General features: G+C 38.7%; 2 protein-coding genes across 7 annotated transcripts in view; one reads left to right on the forward strand and one right to left on the reverse strand.

Annotated features, from left to right (window-relative positions):
- The first annotated feature begins 6 nt into the window (after positions 1 to 6).
- PARP8 (poly(ADP-ribose) polymerase family member 8) overlaps positions 7 to 20,163 on the forward strand; it is a 189,947-nt gene continuing 169,790 nt past the window's right edge. For 5 of the 6 annotated variants that reach the window (XM_004380448.2, XM_023734967.1, XM_023734966.1 and 2 more), the window contains exons 1-2: positions 7 to 466; positions 1,417 to 1,471. In XM_004380448.2, coding sequence (XP_004380505.1) covers positions 178 to 466; positions 1,417 to 1,471 — 344 coding nt within the window. In that variant the 5' untranslated portion in view covers positions 7 to 177. The remainder of the gene's footprint in view (positions 467 to 1,416; positions 1,472 to 20,163) is intronic. The other variant, XM_004380449.2, reaches the window with a different exon arrangement.
- LOC111821266 (myristoylated alanine-rich C-kinase substrate-like) lies at positions 482 to 1,680 on the reverse strand. Its single transcript, XM_023734970.1, has one exon. It carries the CDS (start codon positions 1,188 to 1,190, stop codon positions 729 to 731), a length of 462 nt encoding a protein of 153 aa, XP_023590738.1. The 5' UTR covers positions 1,191 to 1,680; the 3' UTR covers positions 482 to 728.

Here is a 20,163-nt window from a genome sequence, read left to right on the forward strand (position 1 = left end):
CGCCGCCCCGCCGGTGATCGCTCTCCGGCTGTCCCCAGCACCGTCAGCCCCTCACGGCCGTTGGTTCGGGCGGGGGAGGGAGAAAGTGAGACTCGGTGTCATCACCATCCATTGTCAGGAGGAGAGGAAATTGGAATCCAGCAGCGGCGAGCAGCAGCTGGGCGGTCACATCTGGGAATGCAAAGCCGACCTCCCCCCCCTCCACCTCCTCCACCTCCTCCTCTCTCACCCGGGATCACTTCCGAAACCACTTCAGCTTCAGCCCCTGCCTTGGCCAGAGGTTTCATTTTTAACAATATTTACGAAAGCTGGAAGCGTGCGAGGGGGTGGGGTGGGGTAGAAATAGCGGCTGCTTCTTTTCCAGGGATTTATTTCATGGGGATGTGTTCAAGGCAAGAGCGAATTCAGAAGGATATCGACGTCGTGATCCAGAAGTCCAGAGCCGAGAAGGACTGCTTGTTTGCAGGTGAGTTCTCGCCTTTCCACAGCCTCGGACCCAGCGCCAGCTTCCTCGGCCCGCCTGCCACCCCCCTTCCCAGTTTGCTGACCTCGACGTGTGTGGCTGGGAGTGGGTTGCACGTCCCTATTCCGGGGTTCATTTGGCAACAGCTGCTGCAAAGAGAGCAGGAGCCAAAAGGGGTGGGGGCGTCAGCCTCACCTCCCCTCACCCTCCCGTCTGGGGCAGCCCCTAGTTTCCAGGCCAGAGGCCGGGTGGCCGGAGCGGGGGTCTAGGCGGAGGGGCAGTGCATTATATTTTTAGTGTCTTCCCGCAGATGTCGGGGAGCCTCCAAGCCGACTCCCCGTTTCCAGAAGCAGCGGCCGAGCCGGGCTGGCTGGACCCGCTGGGTTTGCGCAATGGGCTGAGTGGCGGCGGCGGCGGCGGCCGGGAATGGAGCCCTCTGTGTTGCGCTGCGCTCGCCGGCTGCGCTGGGCACCGAGGCCCCCAGGGGAAAAGCGCTAGCCGATCTTCGACCCCTTCGACTCTCTGCAGCCCCCTCTGACGGGAAATGCGTTGCCTCGGAAAGAGAAGGGGTTTCTGGGGCTCCCGAGGCGCCTAGCGCCCTTGCCTGGGGGTCGCCTTTCGTCCATTTTGCTCCCCCGGGAGAGGGAGCTGATCTTGCTTTTGCAGTCGCGAGCCCGGCGGGGGCCGCTGCCGGCTGCCCGGACCGGGAAATTCCCGCCGTTGCCATGGCACCCGGCACTTGTTGCGGGGGGCGGCCTCCCGCGGCACTCGGCTGGGGTGCTTAGCCTCCCCTCCCGCGAAGCGGGTAGAGGGGACCTCGCGGCTCTCTAGCCCCTTGCCACCCGCCCAGCCAGGCCTTCCTTTGGTTCCTCAAAAAACATGGGGCCCAAATCATGACCAGAGTTAAAAAAATCCACTCAAGCGGTAGCTTTTAACAGGACTTTTTGTTTCAGATTTCAGATTCGCAGACTCCACGTTTACTTTCACCTACGTTGGCGGCCCCAAAAGGTATTTATGTGTATAGACTTGCTTCATTTCCTGTTCACACGCTTGTGTTTCCTTTGTTCTTAGCATGTTCCGCGTTTGGGTATTTTTTGTTGTTGTTGTTTTTGTTCTTTAGCCACGTCCCAAGCCTGAGGTACCCTCGATTTTAAATAGCGGAGGGGAAATACGGTTAATTCAAGTGTTTGTAAGACCACACCACAGGCAGTGAGAACTCTTACACTCTTGATGTTAAAGTGTTCGACTACAGTAGTATTGTGGCTGTTGAGGCATTTTTGGGGTTGATATAGTCAAGTGGCTTCAAAGCTGTAATACTTGGTATGAAGTGAAATGCGTAAGGAGATAAGGTGTCACAAAATAGTTTGATTTCAAGTAATGATCTTCTTGGTCCGTTAGGACTGCACGTTTCCATATTTTCTGACGGTTGACATGTAAACATACAGTTTGCCAATTCTCCATATGGTTTTTTTTTTTTTTTTTAAGGAATGGTGTTTTGATTTTCACGTTTAGTGGTAGGAAAGAATTTGGAGAGGTATATGTAGCTAGAGTGTATGGCCCTTCTCTTTTGAGGGAAAAATGAGATGCATATTTTAATATTAAACTATTAACAGTTTGAAAAAAGCCCAAACCCAATTTTGTATTTAGGAAGCTGAGTTAAAATGAAAGATAATCATTAAAATATGCCCGCGTATTTAAGTGTTAAGTTAGGATTTTTTCCTTTAAGCTCTTGGGGACACTGGTTTAAAAGAGCAGTGGCCACGTATGAGGACTGTCAGAAATTTAACCTAGGGGGACTCCTCTGACCTTCCCTGCTATTAGGACTTGACATCTAATACTTGCTCCCATTCCAAAATATCTGTTAGCTAATGGCAACGTTTAAGAACATATAAATTGCAAAAGAAGCTTTCTTCTAAAAATACATTTTTTAAAAGCTTGAAATTAATGTGAACCTTTAAAACACTTAGGATTTGTGTTGCATTCTACTTTTCTTCAAAGAAGCTTTAATTAAAAAAAGTATCAGGTTATTTTTATGTACATGTAAAATTCCTAAACCCCAGGGTTGGTCTATTGATTCGATTAGATAGTTGAAAATACAACAGTGAATCAGTACACTTATGTCAGTATGTACTTTACTGGGAGAGAATAAATTACGGTATATCTTCATTTCCTATAGTACTACTATACTATTGTCTTTGTAATTAGGAATAAAACAAATTAGAGGAGAGTCAACTAAATTAATGCTGCTACTCCATTTAATATCCTCTTGGATTATTTTAACAGTTGAAATACACTACTCCTAAAGTGGCCCATTGAAAATATTCCTCACACAATCAGGTAGATATCTGCTTTAATTGTCTGTTACACCGTTGTTGCTGTTCATCTCGAGAGAGGTGTGGAGTCAGGGAAAGCTCCGTGTGGGCTTTTCAACTAACTAGCTTTCTGAGTTGGATAAAATACTTGAGTTCTTTTGGTCTCAGTTTACTTACATGCACAAAGAGGGGGTTGAACCGTATACTTAAACTGTAAAATCTGTTAGTACTGCACTAAGATTCTTTATTAGCAAATTATTGAAGCAGTATTAATATAGCAAGACATAGAGAAAGAAGGTCTAAGACTTCCAGGAGCAAGACCTGGGGGTTGGAATGAATAACTAATTAAGATAACACTCGTTTTCTATGTAAGAACAAGTACCAGGGAAGTACCATGGTTGTTCTTAAAGCTTCCTTTTCTGTTAATCCTATTAAGGGATAGTATTTTCTTTTGTTCCTGGTTTTCATTCCTAGAACTTGTATATCTAATGTGGAACAGCCTATAAAAGGAGAAAGACAGCCTGTATAACTGCTAGCATGATTGCTTTCTCTTCTCACAAGCCTGTTTACAATACAGTATATAAAAAGGTTTTCTAGTATAGTAAAGGTTGATAATCCATTTATGGTTTGTAGCTCACGATAGAGAAAACATTTTCCTGAAAAGAAAAATGTGTAGGTGTTGTTTCATTACCTACATTAGAGTCTGATATTTATTACCCATTTTCCATTCTGACATGTCAGTCAGACATTTAAAATTAAAATAATCCTCCTCTGTTTTGATTTAATGTACCTGTCAATTTGTAATGTTCAATTAATAGTGTCATTTCAGGTAAGCTAGACTCACTTTACCATTTGAAGGAAGTGAGAGTCCTATGGAGAGATAATACATGATTATTTTTAAATGTATTTAACTACCATTTCATCTAAACTGTTGAGAACATATTTCAAGAATAATTATTGAAGTTGTAGATAAAACTTAATATATCATTTCCTGTCTGACACTTCTCAAGAATGAATCACACTTTGTTCTGAACACAAAGGTTGTTCTCATAAGCTGCTATTAAAAAACGTAAATAATATTGAGGATCTTTTTTTGTGCGCGTGCGTGCGTACATTTCTTACGTTTCTGTGGATGAGAGGAAATGCCAAGAGTGATTTTGCCAGAGCTGGCCAGTGGCCTAGTAAATTGATCTTTTATTCGGAGGTCCTCAGAGGGACAAAGTGCTTGCTAGTGTTTGCTATTTTGTCTTGATGGACTTCAGGTGAGGAATGAGGGGAAAGAGATGGGCAGTTGGAAGACTGATAACCCCATTTTCCCTAATGGGCAAGCTCCTGGAATTATTATTATAGTCACTTTTGCACATGCAAACAGGCTCAGAGTTTAAGAATCATGCTCAAATTCACCCAGTTAAGTGATGGAGCTACCCCGTAAACCTTGTTCTTTCATGTTATTGAGACCTGTGTTTTCTCTGCATCCATGTTCTCAACCTTTTTGAGCAGGCAGACACTTTTTAACATCACAATTTATGCAGATATGTATGTGAGAATTGTAGTTTTACTCTTTTGATTGAGAAATACTTAATGAAAAAGATCAACTATGAATTCCTGAATAGTGTTAAACATGAATTTGATTATTAATAGCACCTACATATGCTTGAAAAATTATGACATATATATGGCAAGATTAATTCAGTCTGTCAGTGATGCTTAGAACATCCCTGTACTCTTTGGGATAACTGAACAACCATCAGTGGTTCAGGGCCTACCATAGGCTCCTACCCTTTGCTGCCTGCCAATTTTAGGGGTGTACCAAGAGCTATAAACCAGAGGCCTCAATTGTGCACAACTTGTAAGATTATACAGAAGTTATTCCTTCTGTAAGCTTTGTCTTATCTGTCATTTCCTGTCTCTTTTTTTATTTATTTCTCCATTATTGAGTTTACTGACTCATTAAAACCAGAAAGATTCTGGATTTGGGTTCTTTATCTCACTTAGAATCAGATGTGGAGTTAAAGATAAAGTGGGTGTGAAGGCTACTGGGCTATTGACAGGAGATAGGAAAGCAAGTTGAGTCCCTGGGGCCAGTGGTTAACAAAGACAAGGAAAGAGCAAGGAGAGCCCAATGGGCCTGATAACAGACTGCTCTGGGATTCCCTTATTGCAAGCATGAAACAAGGAAAGTATTGTGAAGATACAACTCTAAGAGTTTAAAAATACATAAATAAAAATTGTTTATTGTAAAAAAAGAGAAATAAGCATGACCGAAACCAACGATTCCTCCATCTTCTATTTGTATATTAGAAAATTCTTTTAGAATTTGTTTCTATATGCATATAAGATATATGTATTTCATATATTTATGTTTTTCCAAAGATTGTATTATACTGTTTGAGACCTTGCTTTTTTTCACTCGAAAATATAACATTAACATCTTTCCTTTAGAAATGATACGAGAATAAAAAAATGTTTACCAAATCGAGAGCTTCCCAACCAGGGAGTGCAACTGCATGATTTCTTGTTTTATCTTTGGCAGAATGTTAAGTTGCCTGCATATGTTAAGCACTGTTGAGTCTGTTCCAACTCATAGTGACCCTTTGTACAACAGGACGAAACACTGCCCAGTCCTGTGCCAGTTCCACAGTCATTGCTATGTTTGAGCCCATTGTTGCAGCCACTGTGTTAATGCAGACACTGACACATCTGTCAGTTTCCTGTCCTGTGTGGCTTGTGTGTTGCTGTGATGCCGGAAGCTATGCCCCCGTTATTTCAAATACCAGCAGGGTCACCTATGGTGGACAGGTTTCAGCATAGCTTCCAGACTAAGACAGACTAGGAAGAAGGACCTGGCAAACTACTTCTGAAGAAAAAAAGAAATTGGCCAGTGAATACCTTATGAATAGCAGTGGAACATTGCCTGCATATGTATACCCCTTATTGTATGAATAGACACTCTTCTGCATAGTCGTGGATAGATTGGAATCTCTTGAATTATGACCCCCTGTTTAAGGGGTTTCCTGTCCAAACGTTTCAGAGCATCAAGTGTGCAGCTCATGATAGTACTCCAAAGTTCCTCAAAAGCACCGTGCTACCACCTTTTCTTCCTGGGCCTTTGCATATGCTGCCTGGAATATCATCTTTTTCCTACCCTCCTACATGTCTCCCCACTTCAGAGTTAGTCGGCCCTCATCGTTGCAGTCTTTGCTAAGCTCAGTTCTCCTCTGAGAAGCCTTCCCTGACATTCTCTTCCCTGGTATGATTCTGCTGTGTGTTTCTAAACCTGTCACACTGTATTGTCATTGCCTGTTTGTTTACTGGACCATCTACTTGTGAGCTTCTTGGATGTGGAAAATCTAGCCTATTTGTTGTAGTTCCTCCAGCCTCTAGCACACTGTCTATTGTTGGGTGCCGTCGAGTTGATTCTGACTCATAGCTACCCCATGTGACAGAGTAGAACTGCCTCATAGGGTTTCCTTGAAAGAAACAGGAGCAGGTTGACAAGTCTTTCTCCCAAAGCCACTGGGAGGGTTTGAGCCGTCAACCTTTCAGTTAGCAGCCGAGCACTTAACAGTTGCACCACTAGGGCTCCTAGTACTGCCTAATACAATATAATTCCTCAATAAATATATGTTGAATGAATTACTGAATGGTTAAAGATCTTCTGGCAGTTGAGGAACAATTTCCTAATGAAAGGAGTGAGTATGGAGATACTCAAATACTTCAGAGAGCCCCTGATCTGGTGATGTCACTTCCAATGGAATTTCATATTAATCCAGAATGAGAAATTGCCTAGCAAAGTTATAGCCCTGTTCACTGTGTCACATGCTCAGATGCTTTCAGAGGAGAGACATAATGCAGTTGTTTAGGATAATAGGGAGCTATGGGGACTGTGGCACATTGCAAGGTTTTGACTCGAAAAGTAGTGAATTCACTTTAAAAAATCGACAGCACTCTGGTGGATCAAACAAACTTTCTGGGGACCCAATTCCACCTGAGCTCCAGTGTGTAATTTGCTAACTCATGGGATGCCATGGAGAGAAACAATCTACTTGATTGCCAAAGTGTGTTTGTTTTCTTTTGACTTCCTTAAAAATGAGGTGTGTGTATGTTGGAGTGGGGCGAGGTGGAGGAGTGCAGAAGTAATCCCATCATCTTAGAAAGATCAATTTTTATTATGAAAGAAATACATGCTCATTATAGAAATCTTGGAATATGCAGTTATTTTGAAACCATCAAGTGCTCCTTAGAGTGTCAAGATGAAAAGAGTGATTATTTTTTTACCTCTAGGTTAATATATTCCTCTTGGCAATGGGGACTTGATCAGCATAATTATATGTTACATCAGTTATTATCCAAAATATTGATTTTTTAAATTAAAAAAATTAGTCCACATTTACGTTGTTAATATTTAGGTATGACGTTCTGAATGCTGAAATAGATTCTAAAGAAGAGAAGTTCTTAGAATACAGCTGAGTCCCCTTGCATAAGTGAAATGTAAAAAATCCAAATTCACAAAAATTGAGGTGTTTCTGCTATAACGCTATGTGTGTTTCAAAAGAAATCATTCTATTCTGCAAAATCAGGCACTAAAAATAACAGGGCTTGTGGGAAAAGAAGAATTGGGGGAAAATACTGATTTTTTTTTTAAGTATGTTGCTTGGAGCCCTGGGAACCTACCTTAAGCTGAGGTGGCGGGGGCAGGGGTGTGAAGGAAACTGAAGCGCTGAATAAGGATCTGGGCTTTTGCATCCCCTTTTTAAATAACAGCTACTCTTGCTCTTCTCTATAAAATGTTCTTTGAAAAATGTGTCATTGTTAAATGAATTTTAAAACCACTGACCTAAAATAACCACAATTTTACACAAGTATAACTTTATTGAAGCTTATATATTAAAACTCCATTTATTTCATGGATTAAGGTAATACTACTAATGACGTTTATTGAGCCAGTAACACAGTCTCTTTGCTCTGTCTGCTCTTTGCAACAAAGACAAAATCGGTATTTTGTCTGCTGTTTTACATTTTACAGCTAAAGAAAGTGAGGCTTGGATAATTTAAGTAACTTACAGCTAGTGAGAGGCAGACCAGGAATATATTTCAGTGTAAATCAATGTTTATGTAAGGCTTAAGGGGCATTGGTTAAACTGGCATGACTAGAATAGTTGGAAATGTTTGGGATGGGGAGGAATTGCTAATGGGATGTCTGCCAGGGACAGTACTGAAAATATACTGGTTTTCAAGAGAAGTGCTTGAGCCCAGTGCTGAGCATAATAATCAGAAAATTATGTACATTGGCTGTCAAATCCTTATGCAAATATTGGGTTATTTCATCTACATTCTCCATCACTTCTCTCTGCAACATTTAAAAAAGATCATATAAGTGGAATTTCATCAATTGTAGAAGTATTTTGTAATTCTCAGCACAGATTTGCTTTTGTGTAGATTGGGTCATAGTAGATAAATCTTTGCCTTAAGATAGCTGCCACTGACTTAGTAGGGAATGTTAGCCAGGCATTGACATGTAGTCTTCCCTTTTTCATTCCCTGCATTTCTTTTTCTTCCATGTACCCCAGGGAAGACTAATAAGAAGTGTGTTTTTTATTAGTAAGACTTGTCTTCCCACTTTTATTGTGACATAATCTCGGTTTTCTGTTCAGTGATATTTGAATGCTGAACATTTCCACCTGATTATTTACAATCCAACACATCAAAACAACCCATAGTTTCCTCTTTAGAAGAAACTTCCCTTCCCAGCTTTTCCTTGTCTAAGTATCACATCATTTGAGCCAGGTACCAGGATGAAAGTCTCAGATTTCAAATGGCCAGTCTTCCTCTTCACCTCTCCTGAAGCTCTCCTGACTTTACTTTGAAATCAGTGTTGACATTATCATCCCTCCTTGTGTCAACGCTGATTACCTTGACGTTACTGTAACCCAGTGTGTTTTTAAATTCTTGGTTAACAGCTCTTACCCATCAAGTCCATTTGTACCTGTATTCTTTAAGCATGAATATAATCATAATCATTTATCTGTTTAGAAGCCTTTAAATGCGACAGTTGTTTTCTCCATACCAACCTTTAACTCCTGCTCTTGGCTTTCAAGAGCCATCTTTCTATTCATATGTATTTCCCAGGCTTCTGAACACCAGCTTATACTGTTTTCCAGCCAGGTTCCCCTCTGTGTCATTACAACACTCAGTGAATTCCTTCCTCTTTTTTTTTCAGCACAAGGAATGTCTTCCTTTGTATCTTTGGTCTAAGTAAATCTCTTCTAACTTTCAGGGATCACTTTCGGACATATCCATGAACAAGATCCCAGAATGGTCCAAACCTCATTGCTCTCCCTCTCTCTGCTCGACAGCAGTTTGTATTAATTTAGTGCATTAAGCATACACAGCTGTTCAATGTTTATTGATTGATAACATCTGTTTCATGATACAATTGGTTTGGATATCAAGATCGTGGTTTTTATTATCGCAAAGACCAGTTAATTTTATCTTTTACTTGACCACAGTGGTATCCCCTTATTTGACCCTTCATTCCTTAAAACCGTATGAAGTATATGTGCTTAAGAAAGGAGGACAAAGTGAGAACACAAGTGGAACACAGTGATCGTGAGAGATCAGAGTGAAATCTGAGGAGGAAAGGATGAGAATAGAAATAGATTATCTTCAGTCCATTACAGAAAAATAACAACAATAAAAATCTTGAGTGTAGTTTATACATCAGTGATATCCCAATTTGTGACTGATGCCTTGTCAGTACTAAATGGAAGATAAGTCATTCAGTGTTAAATTTAAGAGGGAGACATTCACTAAAGCCTTTGTATAGATCAATCCCCCTCATTGCAGACACGCTCAGAAATTAGCAGAAAGCCTACTAGCTGACTTCCTCCAAAATGATTTCTTTCTGAACATTTTTGTAACCTAGATTGAAAAGACCTTACTAATGACCTGACTAGTGTTTTTATGATTTGTCCATCAAATCTGTAGTTATTTCTATTTCCATCATGGTTATTTCGTTTAAAAACAAACATGCTATTATTATTAAAGAATCACTTACAGAATATTTATTATATTTGAAGAATAGAATGGAGGCAGAAACTTGTATAACTACTTTACGTTTGTTAGGCTTTTGCATCTTGCTAGGAAAAAAATACAAATGGGAATGGAAAACAACAACAACAGAATACTGTTAAGCACAGAGCTGTGTAAAAGAGAATTGTTATAAGTCAAGGTAAAAAAAATAGTCATCTAAAAATAAATCAATATTTTGTTTAGTTGCTAGCAGAGTGCCTGTTGTTATAGGGTGCCTAGAATATAGTAAATATTTTCTAACATTTTTTAAATGACAGAGTAATATTTCTCCTATGTTATGTGATAGTATTTCCCAAACTATTTAATTAGATGTTGGGTCTGTGGCCAAATATATTTGGGAAGTGCTTAGTTAAACAGTATTAGACAGTTTTAATGGTTGGTTTTTCAAAGCCTTTTATATATTGGTGTTCATTATGCATTTCCAAGAGGTGAATGAAGTATTCAGAATTTTTCAAGCTTATTTAATTACAGATCTGGAATATCTCAAGAGAGCTGTTTTGTGGAAGACACTTTGGCAAACTCCCGAGTCTTATTCGTTAACAATAGTTTTTGGGTAAACAACAGTATGATAGAAATGGAAATTATTGATTCACATTGAGCCCTGAAGAATTTATTTTCAGCAATTTTTATAAAAGTTGCCTTATTTTTTATTTATCCATGCCACTAACTTTTCTACATGAGAGAGAACATTTTCTTCTGGCCCTCTCACTCACTGTCTTTCTCAGTTGTGTGGAATCCATTTATGATAAGGACTCTCAACTATTCTTATTCATCAAAGCCCTGAAGTTAGCAGAGCCCTCTTTGATACATGCGTAGAAGTTAGTCTTGCAAAGAAGTGTTAGAGATAGGTGATGATTCTGTGTAGCAGAAGTACTCACTATGCCCTCTTAAGTTTTGTCACTTTGCAGTAGAGCTAATTAGTGAGTAAGCTATGAGGGAGTATACTTTTGGAGCTCATGGTGAGGGAAATCTGGAATTTATCTAAATGTTTCATTTATTTGATAAATTACATTTAAAAAAAATCAATGAGGATATCTGTTTTTTAAAACCATTTCCCCCTCAGTGACCAAATGAGAAATTTAGTGAAAGATTTCTCAGAATTTTTGAAGATCAGCCAAGAAGCAAACTCACTTTTCTCAGGCAGTATCAGTCATGAAACTGTAAGAAGCCACATGTTGCTTTTGGTAACAAGTGAATGGAGAATGAAGCCTGTGCTATAAAGTGCACTCATGTGGACACAGGACACATTTAAACTCAGATTTAAAATGATTCATGTTAATGGTAGACATATTCCTATATGAATATTCTTGATTTTGTGAGTCAGTGAAACCAATGGAAACCGACATGTGGCCAGGAATCTAGTAAATTCTGGATTTCTTATTTGGGAAGTTAGTGTGCACAGTTGTAACTGTTTGATTTCCTTATTCTAACAACACGTTTGTTAGTATGTATCCGTGTTATTGATCTTCTTAAGAACAGAGTTTTAGATATTGACATGTGGGAGATCTAAGCAGAATGCTGAAATCAGCTTCTTGGATAGAAGCTGATGCAGTCATCATTTCTCATTAAAATGCACCACAGCTAGATATGCAGCACGAAAAAAAAAAGGCCCTTCAGCTGAAAAGCAGTCATTCCTTTATTATTACCACAGAATTTGAAATGATCTCTAGTGAACCAATTCATTTCAGTAACTAAGAAAAAAGTTTGAATAATTCACTGTGAGCCATTTTTTTTTTTCCTTGATCCTTTTTGGAGTAGTCCATCCTTATGGGAAAACCAACCTACAATGGTGATTTCAGTAAGTTTCAGCTAGGTGATTTAAATGAGAATTGCAAATGCTTAGCTGAATTTGGCCCTAAAATGATGAAATTTGGGCCAAGAAAAATTTTAAACTCAGTTTTTTAAAGCCATAGTCATTTGATTTAAAATGAGCTTCTAGTGTTGACTTCCTATGTCACTGATTTAAAATTTCCAGTATTCTCAATTCTTAATGTCCGGTACGCACAGAATCCTTTCAAATTCTAAGTAATTGGCAGACGACAATTTAGTTAGGGCAGTAGTTTCACAAAAGGTTTTCAAAACAGACATACTGACATTTCTGGTTTTTGAAGTGCATTCTGGGTAATGTTACATTTGAACTGGACCTTTTAAATCCAAAGACAGAATCTTGCCAAGACTTCTGGATAAGGAATATAAGAATTCTGCATTACACAGCCATCTTATCAAGAAAATATAAAATTAGGTAATTATTTCTAGTAAATAAAGAAGTGCCTTAGCATAAAATTAAAAAAAAAAAAGATATATGCATAACCTGTGGTATGGTCTGTTTTAGCATGTAACTGATTACGTGGAGGTGGATCACAATTTTACATTAATAAAAAGCTATCAGTTTTATTCAAATAGATTATGAAACTGTATTAAGAAATGTAATTATTAAGTATTCAAAGAAATATTAATAACCATTACAAAATTTATATGATTAATAATTTTAATGTCTAAAAATATGGTATTTAATAAATACTGATTACCCTTCCCAAATAAAAACTAATTAGAATAATTGAATTACCTTAGAAATGTTTATTTTAGTGGGAGGTAGTAAATAGGCAAGAAGCCCTGGTGGCATAGTGGTTAAGCGGCCCGGCTGCTAACCAGAAAGTTGGCAGTTTGAACCCACCAGCTGCTCTGTGGGAAAAAGATGTGGCAGTCGCTTTTGTAAACATTACAGCCTTGTAAACGCTCTAGGGCAGTTCTGCTCTATCTTACAGGGTTGCTAAGAGTCAAAATCGACTTAATGGCAACAAGTTTGGTTTTGGTAAGTAGGCAAGGGGCACTGTGTATTTTAAAAAATTTTCTCGGTGATTCTGATACCACATTCCAGCTTTTAGAACACAAATATACCTAAAGCTGTTAATGAATATTCGTTGGACTGAGTTTAAAGATATAGTCTAGATATTTTTAGAGTTCATGAAATTGCATTATGTATTTTCCAAAAGAAATGCTGCAAATGTTAGTTAAGTTATAGGATTACTTAAAAAATTCTTTATAGCCCACAACATTATAGTATGATGTAGTAGAAAACAGATAGATTTGAAATTTTTTCTAACTAGCCAGTCAAATTACTTAACCTTTCTGAGTCTCAATTTTATCTTCTGTGAAATGGCGGCAATAACTTTGCAGGACTTTCAGGATTGACTTGGAAACTATGCCAGACAAGGGAGTCCCCAAGACCACCCTCAAGCTCAAGGGTTTACTAGAAGGATTCACAGGACTCAGAAGAAGCTGTTATCCTCATGGTTGTGATTATTACAGCTAAAGGATACAGACGAAACTCAGCAAAGGGAAAAGGCACATGGGCAAGGTCCAGGAGAAACGCGGTGCAAGCTTCCAGGTTTCCTCTCCCAGTGGAGTCAAATGGACATGCTTAATTCTCCCAGCAACAGTGTGTGACAGCACTTGCAAAATATTGCCAAGGAAACCTCACCCAAGTCTTGGTGTCCAGGGTTTTTATTGGAGTCAGTTATGTAGGTATGCAGCGCCTGTGTGACTGACTCCAGCTTCCCAGAGCAAAAACAGGCATTCACCATAAATCACATTTGTGAGCATAAATTGATAAAACTGACACTGTGTGGCCTGGGGCCTCAGATGTACAAATACAGTTTTATTAGGCAGAGTATTCCAAAGGCTCAGAGCTTATTTTCCAGGAGCTGGCCAAGGGCCAGTCCTGAAAACAGGCCTTTCTTGGGAATGTGCAGGGTTTGAGCAACTAAGGCCTGCGCACTAAACCCTTTCTGCACGTACACAGTATCCATCACAGGCTCTGACAGAAGGGCAGTGCCTGTTACCGTCAGTCACGCCACTAGCCCACTTCAAGACCCTGGGGACTCTGGAACACATGAGCAAGGAGAATCAGGAAAAAAAAATCCTTTTATAGCCTCAAAAAAACCACCCTAACTGATTTGGAAATGCAGAATTTTTTTGATTTAAAATGGTATTGATTTGTAAGATGCATTTTATTGAATAACAGCTTTTAATAAAAAATTACATTAAATGTACACAAGTAAAAAAAAAAAAACTAATGATTAAAATATAACTGCATGTTATTCTTTTTTCTAATGTCACAAAGTCCAAGACTAAATGTTTGTCATTTTTAGAGTCTAAAGACTTTTAAACTCATTCTTGGCCATTGTTAGATCATCACAGAATTCCAGTGGCACTGTCCCCATGCCCCCCATGTTCTATGTTCTCTGTCTTCACCTTTAGAATAGGTAGCATTTTTTTTTTTTAATTTGAAGTATTCTAGGTTTTTGTCTATACAAACTCTAGGTTTTTGTATTTCTTACTTGCTTAATCTTATATATATATTTTTCCCTTTCTTTAATTGAATTATGTATCATTGAAAATTAAGTAGTTTCTCTGGAAAGTCAGCTGATAAGTCCCTTGTGTTACACCATCCTCCCCTCTACTTGAAAAGGCTGGTGTACATTTTGGTAGCTTAGACAATTTTTACTGGCTTTTCTTTCATTGTCTGACATGTAACAATCCTCTCCACAGAGGGAAAATCTTTTTATTTCAGGCATACGTCATAGCTTTATCCATCAGGCACGTGGTGCTTCCAGTGAAGTGACTCGGGTGACAGTCAGATGAAGTGAAATAGTCTGTTTAGGGCCAGGTTCTCACTTTTGTCAGCAGTGGCAGATAAACATCACAACTTCCTCCTGCGCAGTGGTTAGAAAGTTTCTTTTGACATATATTTTAGACACGTAAGTAAAGAAATGTTATAATCAAGAAAATTCACTTAACAAACTCTTACTGAGCACCTCATATGGGCTAGGTAAAAAAAAATACAAATAACACCTAATTCCTGGTTCAAAATTGCCCTCACGTTTTTGTCCCAGGCAAATTTCTCACTCCATGTAAAGGATATCTAGAAGCTGTTGGAAGTAAATGATAGCTGGGACTGACTTTATACTTACTGATAGCCTTGACCACCTTAACAGTCACATTTTTAATTAAGGTATCTGTTAATTTAGATTACTTTTAAGTAGTGTAACAAAAGAGAAAGTTACTCCGATTTTGTGAGAGAGGGTGTTGTGAGACAGGATGTCGCATTACACCTGCAACTTCTGCCTCCTTCGTAAACCTATGACAGTGCTCTCAAGTTACTGTTATTTTTCACAGCTCCCTCCCTTCGACTTCTGATACCCTGCGGTTTCTCTACAAGCTTCCGGTTTTTTGTTTGTTTGTTTTTCACAGTGACTTTCCAGGCTTTCATAGGAGTTGCTATGATAGGCAAGGCCAGGAAACAAAGGATGAATGAGCATAGAGGCCATTTGTAAATTACAAAACCATCTGTATTCTTAATGTGCCTCTGCTCTCTCTGTGTCTGTCTGTCTGTCTTTTTCTCTGTATTTACAATAGAGAAAATATATGCATACATATAACTCTACACATTTTGTACAGCAACCGTTATCACATCTAAAGCCTCAGGAAATCTATCTGTAAGGAAATACCAATTTAAGGAAATACGAATTAATTTTTTCCCTTAAAGCTTGCTTAAGTATATTGATCCCATGCACCTAGTAAATACAAAAACATTATCATTTCAAAAAGTATGTTTTACTTTCATATCCTCAGATATGCCAGTAACTCAAGCTCACCATTTTAAGGATTAGCTTTTAAGTGATGTTGGAAGCCATGTGATAAGAAAAAGGACAGAAAAATTATAAAGGCAGGTTTAAATATAAAAGCTAAATCTGATATATTTGGCACAGATCCGAATAGCTCTGCATGCTTGGTTAGGACCTGAGGGCATGCCTGATTTTCATAAAACTGATGCATTGCCATTAAAAAAACAAACAAGTAACAATTATTTTTGGTACCCTATTTGAGACGACACATTAATACCTTAAGTGTTTTAGAAATTTTGCAAATGGTTAAAATTTTATAAAATGCTCATGAATTCAAATGATAGATTTAATTGTCCTCAGAATTAATTTACATGGATAACGATTCCCCTAATAGTAGGAGATAAGTGAGTTGTAGTTCCAGCAAGGAGCCCTGGTGGCCGAGTGGTTAAGAGCTCGGCTATTAACCAAAAGGTCAGCAGGTCGAATCTATGAGCTGTTCCTCGGAAAACACCATGGGGCAGTTGTACTCTGTCCTGTAGTGTTGCTGTGAGTCGGAATTGACTCAGTGGCAGTGGGTTTGGTTTTTTGGTTTTAGGTTTTTTTAGTTCCAACTAAAGATAATATGTATTAGCATGGAATTAAAACCAGTTGCCATCGAGTTGATTCCGACTCACGGAGATCCCTGAGTGTTGGAGTAGAACTGTGCTCCGCAGCGTTTTCAGTGACTGATTTTGTGGAAGTAGATCATCAGCCATTTTTTCCCCCCTATATCTTTATTATTTATTTATTTAATTGTACTTTAGATGAAGGTATACAGAAGAAATAGTTTCTCATTAAACAATTATTACACATATTTTATGCCATTGGTTAACAACCCCATGACATGTCAACACCCTCCCTTCTCAACCTTGGGTTCCCTATTACCAGCTTTTCTGTTCCCTTCTGCCTTCTAGTCCTTGTCCCTGGGCTGTTGTGCCCCTTTAGTCGCATTTTGTCTTACGGGCCTGTCTAGTCTTTGGCTGAAGGATGAACCTCGGGAGAGATTTCATTACTGAGCTAACAGGGTATCCGGGGGCCATACTCTCAGGGTTTCTCCAGTCTCTGTCAGGCCAGTAAGTCTGATGTTTTGTGTTAGTTAGAATTGTGCCTACATTTTTCTCCAGCTCTGTTGAGGACTGTCTATTTTGATCCCTGTCAGAACAGTCAGTGGTGGTAGCCGAGCATCATCTGGCTGTTCTGGACTTGGTCTGGTGGAGGCCTTGGTAGTTGTGGTCCATTAGTCCTTGGACTAATCTTTCCCTTGTATGTTTATTTCTCTTCATTCTCCCTTGCTCCCGAAGGGGTGAGACCAGTGGAGTATCTTAGATGGCTGCTCACAGGCTTTTGAAACCCCAGACGCTACTCACGAAAGTAGAATGTAGAGCATTTTCTTTATAAACTATGTTATGCCAGTTGAGCTAGATATTCCCCAAGACCATGATCCCCACAGCCCTCAGCCCAGCAGTTCAGTCTCTCAGGGAATTTGGATGTGTCTGTGGAGCTTCCATGACCTTGCCTTCTACAAGTTGTGCTGGCTTCCCCAGTATTGTGTATTGTGTTACCCGTCACCAAAGTTAACCACTTACCTATGTCCATTTAGTGTTTTTCCATCACCACCCCCCTCCCTCCTAACTATCAAAGAGTGTTCCTTTTTGTGCGCAGACCTTTTCATGAGTTTTTACAGTAGTGGTCTCATACAATATTTGTCCTTTTATGATTGACTTATGTCACTCAGCATAATGTCCTCCAGTTTCATCGATGTTGTGAGATGCTTCGCAGATTCATCATTGTTCTTTATTGTTGCATAATACATCATTGTGTGTATGTACCATCGTTTGTTTATCCATTCATCTGTTGATGGGTGTCTAGGTTGTTTCCAACTTTTTGCTATCGTGAACAATGCTGCAATGACCATGGGTCTCCTTAGGTCTATTCGTGTGATGACTCTTATTTCTCTAGGATATATTCCTAGGGGTGGGATTGCTGGATCAAATGGTATGTCTCTTTCTAGCTTTCTGAGGAAGCGCCATATCATTTTCCAAAATGGTTTTATCATTTTGCATTCCCACCAGCAGTGCATAAGAGTTCCGATCTCCCCGCAGCCCTTTCAACATTTGTTATTTGCAGTGTTTTTGATTCGTGCCCGTAATGCTGGGGTGAGATGGTATCTCATTGTGGTTTTAATTTGCATTTCTCTAATGGCTAGTGATCGCGAGCATTTCCTCATGCATCTGAATGTCTTCTTTGGTGAAGTGTCTGTTCATTTCCTTTGCCCACTTATTAATTGGATTATTTGTCTTTTTGTTGCAGAGGTGTTGGATTTTTTTGTATATTTTAGAGATTAGACGTTTGTCTGGTTTGTAATAGCCAAAATTTTTTTTCCTAGTCTGTAGGTTCTCTTTTTACTCTTTTGGTGAAGTCTTTTGATGGGCATAAGTGTTTCATTTTTAGAAGATCCCAGTTATCTAGCTTATCTTCTGGAGTTTGTGTGTTGTTGGTTATGCGTTATATCTTGTTAATGCCGTGTATTAGGGCCTCTAGTGTTTATCCTATTTTTTCTTCTATGAACTTAATAGTTTTTGACTTTATATTTAGGTCTTTGATCCATTTTGAATTAGTTTTTGTATATGGTGTGAGGTATAGGTCCTGTTTCATTTTTTTGCAGATGGACATTCAGTTTTGGCAGCACCATTTGTTAAAAAGACTGTCTTTTCCCCATTTGATGGACTTTGGGCCCTTGTTGAGGATCAGGTGGCTGTAGATGGTTTGATTTACATCTGGATTCTAAATTCTGTTCCATTGATCAATGTATCTGTCGTCGTACCCGTACCAAGCTGTTTTGACTACTATAGCTGTATAGTAGGTTCTGAGGTCAGGTAGTGTGAGTCCTCTTACTTTATTCTTCTTTTTCAATAGTGCTTTACTTATCTGGGGCTTCTTCCCTTTCCATATAAAGTTAATGATTAGTTTTCCCATCTCTTTAAAGAATGTTGTTGGTATTTGGATGGGGATTGCATTGTATTTGTAAATTGCTTTGGGTAGAATTGTCATTTTCACAATGTTAAGTCTACCTTTCCATGAGCATGGTATGTTTTTCCATTTATGTAGATCTCTTTTGGTTTCTTGCAGTAGTGTTTTGCAGTTTTCTTTGTATAGGTCTTTTACATCCCTGGTTAGATTTATTGCTAAGTATTTTATTTTTTTAGGGGCTATTATAAACGGTATTGTTTTCCTAATTTCCTTTTCATCATTGTCTTTATTGGTATATAGAAATTCAACCGATTTTAGTATGTTTATCTTGTATCGTGCTACTCTGCTGAATCTTTCTATTAGTTCCAGTAGTTTTCTTGTGGAGTCTTTTGGATTTTCTATGTATAGTATCATATCATCTGCAAATAGGGACAGTTTAACGTCTTCATTACCAATTTGGATGCCCTTTATTTCTTTTTCTTGCCTTATTGCTCTAGCTAGGACTTCCAGCACAATGTTCAATAGGAGTGGTGATAAAGGGCATCCTTGTCTTGTTCCTGTTCTCAAGGGAAATATTTTCAGCCTCTCTTCATTAAGAATGATGTTGGTTGTTGGTTTTGCATAGATGCCCTTTATTATGTTGAGAAATTTCCTTTCTGTACCTATTTTATTGAGAGTTTTTATCAGGAATGGGTGCTGGACTTTGTCAAATGTCTTTTATGTCAATTGAGGTGATCATGTGATTCTTTGCTTTTATTTATGTGGTGGATTATGCTGATTGATTTCCTAATGTTGAACCATCCTTGCATAACTGGTATGAATCCTACTTGGTTGTGGAGTATTATTTTTTTGATATGATGTTGAATTCTATTGGCTAGAATTTTGTTGAAAATTTTTGGGTCTATGTTTATGAGAGATATTGATCTCTAATTTTCTTTTTTTGTGGTGTCTTTGCCTGGTTTTGACATCAGGGTTACGCTGGCTTCATAGAATGAATTTGGAAGTGTCACTTCCTATTTTATGTTCTGAAATAGGTTGAGTAGTACTGGTGTAAGCTCTTCTCTCAAAGTTTGGTAGAATTTCCCAGTGAAGCCATCTGGGCCAGGTCAGCCCTTTCTTTTGAGGCGCCTCTGGATGGACTCAAAATTAGCAAAGAAGCTTGATAAATGTTTGCATCACCCAGGGACATAAAAATAGAAGAATCTTATATCTGACTCAATTAAAACTTAATGACTCTTAAATGTCACTTATTTCATTTTTAAATATCTTTCAAGTAAATTACTATTGAAATTTGTTTCCCTGTTATTTGCAGATTTTTTACTTTTTTGGGGGGAGAGCTTCAAATTAAGTGTGTTAGGGTTTGGGTCCACTTCATCCGTCTTTGAAGATCTGTTGGGCCACTGATCTGTGAGGTGAAAGTGATTTAATCATCCTCGAGGTGGATAGTGTTTCCCAAGCATCTTTTATATCTGTCTACTTAAGATGAAAGAGGTTAGTATTGGGAAGCCAAAAATGAGAGATAGTAGACAACCTTCTCTGATATTTATAGCAGCAAGTTTACGTGATTGACTATTCTTAAAACAGCTGTGAATTGTATAAGAGCTTCATATTTAACTCTTAATATTTAATGTTAACTAGTTTTGAAGCATTTGATCTAAAA

This window comes from Trichechus manatus, unplaced genomic scaffold (genome assembly GCF_000243295.1).
Source record: "Trichechus manatus latirostris isolate Lorelei unplaced genomic scaffold, TriManLat1.0 scaffold00074, whole genome shotgun sequence".
Lineage (NCBI taxonomy): Eukaryota > Metazoa > Chordata > Mammalia > Sirenia > Trichechidae > Trichechus > Trichechus manatus.

Coding starts and splice junctions, on each gene's coding strand:
- LOC111821266 (XM_023734970.1), bottom strand. CDS start 1,190: ATGGCAACGGCGGGAATTTCCCGGTCCGGGCAGCCGGCAGCGGCCCCC.